This window comes from Antrostomus carolinensis, unplaced genomic scaffold (genome assembly GCF_000700745.2).
Source record: "Antrostomus carolinensis isolate BGI_N321 unplaced genomic scaffold, ASM70074v2 scaffold5551, whole genome shotgun sequence".
Lineage (NCBI taxonomy): Eukaryota > Metazoa > Chordata > Aves > Caprimulgiformes > Caprimulgidae > Antrostomus > Antrostomus carolinensis.
In genome coordinates this window covers 404-7,378 of record NW_010294682.1, presented here as the reverse complement: position 1 = coordinate 7,378, position 6,975 = coordinate 404, and the positions used below count along the sequence as shown (strand labels likewise).

Here is a 6,975-nt window from a genome sequence, read left to right as displayed (position 1 = left end):
CCAGGTTGGATGAGGCTTTGAGCAACCTGGTCTAGTGGGAAGTGTCCCTGCTGATGGCAAGGGGGTTGGAACTAGATGATCTTTAAGGTCTCTTCCAAGCCAAACCATTCTATGATTCTATGATTTTTCATGCAAAACAAGAACTTTTTCCCTAATCAGAAAATCACTTACCTTTTTTGATGTATCATTCATGAGCGGAACAATCAGAACAATAATGTTGTTGTGGAAGTTAAAGTGGGGCAGGGCCACAAGCAGCTCACACAGACACTTCACTGCAATCTCTGCGAGACCTTTATATGCTTTTAATGAGATGACATTGCTTTTCTTCAACTTCCTTTGTTTCCAATCTGCATAAAATATTACATTCAGTGATTACTGTTCAGAATGTAGGGAAGCAGATTCTAAGTATTTACATTTTTAGCTATTGCAGGCATTCTCCTACACACTTATATGAAACAGCACTTGCATGAAAGACAGCAGGTAGCATTCAATCAGAGGAGGTTAACTGGCATGCTGCAAACGATTTTGCATTTACTACAAAAATTGAAAGTGTTGACTGTACCTTTAATTGTTTGTTCCAGATTTTCCAAGTAAAATTTATACTGACTCACAAGGCCTTCTTCAAATTCTCTCAATTTCTGAGTTTCTTTTTTAACCTGTAAGCATATTACACATGAAATTTTCTTTGGAGAGCTAAATCCTGAAATTCACTAGCAGTGAAAAAAACCTGAAGTTTTAAAACAAATTATCAGATACCTAAGTAGTTTTTTCTTCTAGACAGACATTCCTAGAAATGTATTAAAAATATAATATTTCTACATATCTCTCTACATATTAAGTGCTCAGAGGACCTTTTCCAGCTAGGCCAATTTCAGTTATAGGTACTGAAGTGAAATTTGTAATTAGATGTTACTTTAAAGCCATGACTCTAAACTGCATTACCTATATTCAAGAAACCTTCTAAAGAATTGGTTAAAAACAAGCTCCAGAAAACAAGTTCAGTGTGACACAAAACACCATCTCATTCCGAGGTTTATGATGAAAGTCACACGGGTTTGGTATGCTACTTTCATATACTACTGCTTCCTTTCATTACCACCAGCACGTCACCTACTTATTGAAGGAAGTACGTAAGAATTAAGCATTCAAAACAAAGACCCCTGCCCTGAGAAAGTGTCACAGTTTCAGAATCTCCACAAGTACTTATGTATTTGTCACTCTTTGCTCAAAACTATAAATTCGTATTAAACAAATCAGTGTTAGTATTTGGCATAACTTAAAAAACTCTCAACTACTCACAATACTCTACAAAGAAATGTGGTATTTCACCTTGGTAGCCTTTTCTGCTTCAGTCAGAGGCCGAATTTTGTAAGAAGGTGCAATATCTTTGAATATCTCCATCAAAGAAACCATAACCAGCTTCCGAACAATCACGGCCACATTAGGATCCTGTTCCATCAGCATCGCACGCAGCTCCTTCAACTTTTTAATCTGATTAAGAGAGGCAAAGTCAGCTGAAGATTACCCACAAACCAATGTATAAGCACAATGTATATTTCAGCAAAAGTCTGCCACAAGAAATGTGCCTCACTTTTAAGTACTAGAAAAATAAAAAAAAAAAACTCAGCAGTTACTCAGACTCTACTTAGCACTGCATAAAGAGCCAAAAAATACTAGATATCCCAACAAAATTTTCATCATAGGAATGTTCAAACTTCCCTGCTATTACAAACTTGCACAGAATTATACCCTGAAACATTGAGCACTATGAGATACAACCCTGAAATCAGAGCTTAAATAAGGGTCATGCTTAAGGAACAAGGTAGTTTGGACAGGAAATACCACAGACAGTATTATTCCTAAAACCACAAGTACTCAGATGGACAAATTACAACTGAACGGAGCAAACACGGTCACCTGGTTCTTCATCCTTTGTACCAACCTATGGCAGCTGTTTGCCACCCCTCAGAAGTGATACAACACTGACCTTTTTCCTTGCTCCACTCTTGGATTTTTCTGCTTTTGCTGTCATTTGGTTACTTCAGATCTTTATTTATTGACTTATGGCACAACACAGGCACACATACGTGCATGTTAAGTAAATGCTACCTACATTGTTGTCTGGCTCAGAGAGAATGGCCGATGCTAAGGCAGCTATGTGCATCTTCCTTTCCTGCAGCTTTTGTCTCCTTTGAGCAGCCATTTCCTCAGGAGTGAGAACAGGCAGAGGTTCTTCATTGAAGTCTGGCATAAGGTGTGAGTTAGAAAGGAGAGTCATTAGGGAAGCCGCTTAACAAATACCATATTGCACACCAGCATTGTAGATCCTGCATTTCAGGTGGGTACTGCAATAACACCACATGGGAGCAGCACACGCAGTTCCACAGTAAAAAAAGTTTTAAGAACGACCTTGCTAGAGCTTATATTAACCCAGAGAATAATTTTTGCTCCACTCCAAAATCTTACACTTCCAAAAAGAAATGGACCAAATGTTTTTGAATCTGCAAATGGTACTTCCTAAGTACAGTGGGAACATATAAACTCAACATATGACCCCAACTGTGCCAAGAAACTGGAGCGCTCTGCAGTTTGCAGCAAATTATTCAACATTCACTTTTTATTTAAAAAATACAATTGTTTTATTTGTGTTTTCTGAGTATTACTTTGCTACAAGTATATCCTTCCTCAACTTCAGATTATATTTAGAGAATTATAACCCAGAAATGGCACAGTTACAAATGCAACTGTTACTTGATTATGACTCTAACTGGATAGCAAACTGCAAATTGAAATCTGAATTGCCTGGTGTTTTAACTAAAAAAGTTCAAAGACAAAGACAACTCAAAAGCCTACTGAAGTCTTTGTCCTGAACTGAATTTCAAAATTATCTCAAAGTAATCAAACTAGAACCACAGCATATATCCTTTAAAAAGGCCAAGATTTTCCTTCTAGCAAAGATACAACTGATACAAGGAACTTCATGCAAACATCACTTCCAGGTGAAAATCAAAATAATTTTAAAGAAAGAGATTCTGAAGCCAGGTGTTCCTCAGGTGCTGGGATGCTAACAGTAAGAAAGCAAGCTCCAAATCACTGTTATGCTTTGGGGGCAACCTGGTAATGAACAGATTCAAAACCACTCTAAACAAAATACACTTAAATTACAAATTTCCTTAGGGAACAGTAAAGTACTCTTCAGATTAAAAAAAAAAAAGGCAAACATGATCTTTTATTACCCTCTGCTTCCTCCATTTCTTCCATATCCTCTTCTTCATCCTGTGCAACATCAAGTACTGCAAAAACAGAGTATCTGGTGTCAAGCATGTAATAAACACTATGGAATTTTAAAAGAATAAATTATATACATGTTGGCTAGTATACTGATTCCAAAATCTGTGTCTTACCTGGCTTTTCCATAGTTTGGGGAATAATGCCACCTTTGTCTTTGATGGGGAGCAGATGGATGAGTTCTTTTTCTGGTTCAGTCTGCACACGTCTTGGCACCTTCTCATATTTGTCAATCACACTTTCATGTTTTCGTTTCTTAACATGAACAGGTTCACTGAAAAATACAAGACAAACTAAATTAATCAGCCACCTAATTGCACATGAATCATGTATGACAGTATACTAGCTGGATTAAGTGTCTGCGCTCAGAAAAACAAATAATGTCCGATCTTATTAAGTAGAATGCTCGAGTGCATTCACCATTGACAGCACCAGTCACCACTCAAACAATGTTAATGTGGATCTGTACATAACCTTTGATTTTAGGACAACACAGTGCTTCCCATCTCCTTTTTATAGGAAACTAAATGGGAAATTAGCAAAAACAAAAAAAGATTTAGTTTTAGTCTTATTAAAAAACTAAAAGCCAGGGATAAAGAATCACATTGCCGAAGCCACACAGTGTGTCTTATAACAGGAACATCACTTTTGTTCTTGCAAGGGACCAAGTTTCCGCCACGGACATCTGAGGGATTCTGAAAGCTCTGGGCTTACAGACTGCTAGGCTTCAGAGAGTAAAAATCACTTGTATGAGAAGGAGTTTTACACCCCAGAGTCTAGCCCGATTCCCTGCACACAGGACACAGCCACCCTACACATGTATTGTAAGGACAGTGCCCCAGCCTCAGCCTTGCTGTCCCTGTGCAGATCAAACCTTTCCTGTGTACTCAAATCCTACTCAGCGAGCACAGGAATTCTACGTATCTGTGACTGATCTGCTGAGCACGAAGAAAATAGAGCTGCTGTGAGAACAAGGGAAACGCTGGGTCATGCCAGACATCTGGAAAACCTAGTACTAGCTGATGGGTCTTGAGATGGCACCACTCCCATTCATGTAGCAGTAAGGGACTCAGGGACCCTCTGAAGTAAGGCAAAAGTGAACAAATCAGATTAAGCTTGTAAAGGCAAACATCCTTTGAAACATGATTTCAGCCCTAAAGTATTAAAGATTTTGGAAAAGAGTAAATAAAATACAAAGATACAAACCAGAAACTATTAAGATCTCGGCACAGACATCTAGGTCAGAGTGCTGTTTTACTTGCCTCCCTCCTCAGTGTGCTGCCCTGGCACAGCTGAAGCTCACTAAAAACTTAACCCTGAGCAGTCCTGCCATGAAGGATTCCACCAGCAAACAAGCAGGACTAGGACCCTCTCACTGGACCAACAGTCCAGTGTCCTAAGGTGTTCCACAGCCTCGCTCTATCCTACCCTGCCCTGACATCCCAGGTGGCGCTTAACAACGATGTAACAGCGTGGGTCAGTGCACATTTTTATTTATCCCTACTTCATGTTAACTTTTACTATCACTTTTCTACTCAGCTCACTGGGAATGCCTGTGCCACACCCCACTCTCCAAGGATAACAGAAATAATGCAGTGTGGTGTACCACTCTTTCACCTGATATGTTCCTAACCTGCACATAAGAATATAAGAACCTAAGTATTTAGTCTGTGCTAATATGAACATGTAATTTGTAAGTGAGGTAGTATTTGCCAAGTTCTTAAAATGATTATAGTTGATCAGCATAAAGCAGAGTAAAAAGACAATTTCTCCAGTTTAAGAGAATATTATGAAAGGATCTAAAAGCTAGTAAGAGTAGAACAGGTAAAAGAGCAACTATCCTTCTATGCATTTAATTGTGAACGCTACCTAATACCTTCCTCCAGCAAACTGGTAACAAGTTTTTTGTATGAATGTTTTGGTGTTGCATGTGTTTACAGACACAGTTTCCAGAACCTTTTTTTTCTTTTACAGCAATTTGTAATGCAATATATGAAAGTATAGTGACCCAAAGTCCAGGGAATGTCCTGAATACTCTATATAGAAAAGAAGACTGTATACAGATTAAAGCATTTCCTTCAGTTTGAGGAACGCTACTCGTCTCACTGCCAGGGATCTCACGGGTAGGAACATTGTGCTGAAACAGTACTCTGAAGGTCAGGCAGAGCAGGTGAATATACTGACACACATCAATACATTAATACTGAATGTACTGACAGACTAAGGAAACACTAAACTGGAAATACAAAGAAACACGAGACCGAAAGTGACCTCCTGATATATGTATCACATTACATATTAATTATGTATTAACCACACAACGCTGAATTAGTAGGAAAAGTAGACAGCACAACAACACTCACTTAGAAGAAAGATCTCTGGTTAAAAAGGATGCTTTCTGAGCCAAATCCTCCATTAATTTTAAGTCATCTTCATCCATCATGTCCAGTGGAAGAGCATCTTCTTCCTCTTCTTCTTCCCGTTTTTCAGCTGTTTCAGAAGACAATGTGTACAGGTTAAGATCCTATATGTACATTCAAACTTGAAAACCTAACCCTGCCTACACTTCTGAGACCATTCTACATCTTTCTTCAACCTTGAGCTCATCCACCTTCATGCATGTGTTTCCTGTTATCCCAGAAGACTGCCCCTTTATTGTGACATCCAACAACAATTAGAGCAAATAGATTTCTACCATCTCCAACTGTCAGATCTTGTTGCCAGTATGGCTACATCTTATACTTTTTATAACTCTCCCTTTTTTTCCTTTAAACAAGAATAGTAATTATTTGTAAACAGAAAATGATATGTTGTTTTCTTGATACATAATTTTACAACACAAAGCAGCAAGATTTTTAGTAACCCTCATACCTCTTTGCTTACAAAAATAACTCTGAGCAAACACTTACCAACTTGTTTTTTCTTGCATTCTTCCAATGGAAAAGGTTTTCTAGAGATAGCATCTCTGACAGCCTCCCTTAGCTTCTTTTGTTCTTTTCGATACTTCTTAGCAGCACTCTGCTGCTTGTACTGTTTATTCTTTAATTTGTTGTCAAGTTTTATTTTACTAGTTCTCAGTAACTTGCGAAAACTTGGAACTCGTTTTGTGTTTTTTCTCTAGGAAACAAACAGAAAATGACAAGTAACTGGCATGTTCGTAGCCTTTCCTAAATGTATTTCACCTTTTCAGATTTCATTAAGTTCATATTTCTTCAAGGCCTGAAGAACATGTTTCTTCAAAATGGCATAATCAGTTAGCTCCAAATTTACCCAACTGTGTTAAATTTTTGAGAAGACAGACCTGCAAAGAATGTTTTATGGAAACAGACAGTGTGTCCAAAGAATGTTTTATGGAAACATTCTTTGACTTTTTTTTTATTAAACCCTATGCCCATCACTTTTGGACACATGAACACTCAAAGCATGGTACACAGATTGTTAGGGCACAGTTCTTAGCTCTGTGTGCTCCCAAGCACTCTGTCTCCTCTCCTCACTTCCATGATGCCATTCTTCCCCTGCACACAGTAAGTTTAGGAGTGTATGGAACAAGGCCACAGCCTCAGCCAAATGTCCTCCTGCAGCACGCTTTCCCATGCTGAGCTTTGGCTCTCTCCAGCCCCAAACTCTCCACGACCAGCAGCTGCATGGAAGAGACAAGGCTGCCTGCTGCAAGGCTCAGAACCGCAT

At 38.6% G+C, this 6,975-nt stretch overlaps 1 protein-coding gene across 1 annotated transcript in view; it reads right to left on the bottom strand.

Annotated features, from left to right (window-relative positions):
• NOC3L (NOC3 like DNA replication regulator) overlaps nt 1–6,441 on the bottom strand; it is a 16,216-nt gene extending 9,775 nt beyond the window's left edge. The window contains 8 exon segments of the mRNA XM_010177705.2: nt 172–347; nt 563–656; nt 1,330–1,491; nt 2,114–2,244; nt 3,237–3,293; nt 3,405–3,562; nt 5,652–5,778; nt 6,198–6,441. Of these exon segments, the coding sequence (XP_010176007.2) occupies nt 172–347; nt 563–656; nt 1,330–1,491; nt 2,114–2,244; nt 3,237–3,293; nt 3,405–3,562; nt 5,652–5,778; nt 6,198–6,441 (1,149 nt within the window).
• Nucleotides 6,442–6,975: the final 534 nt, after the last annotated feature.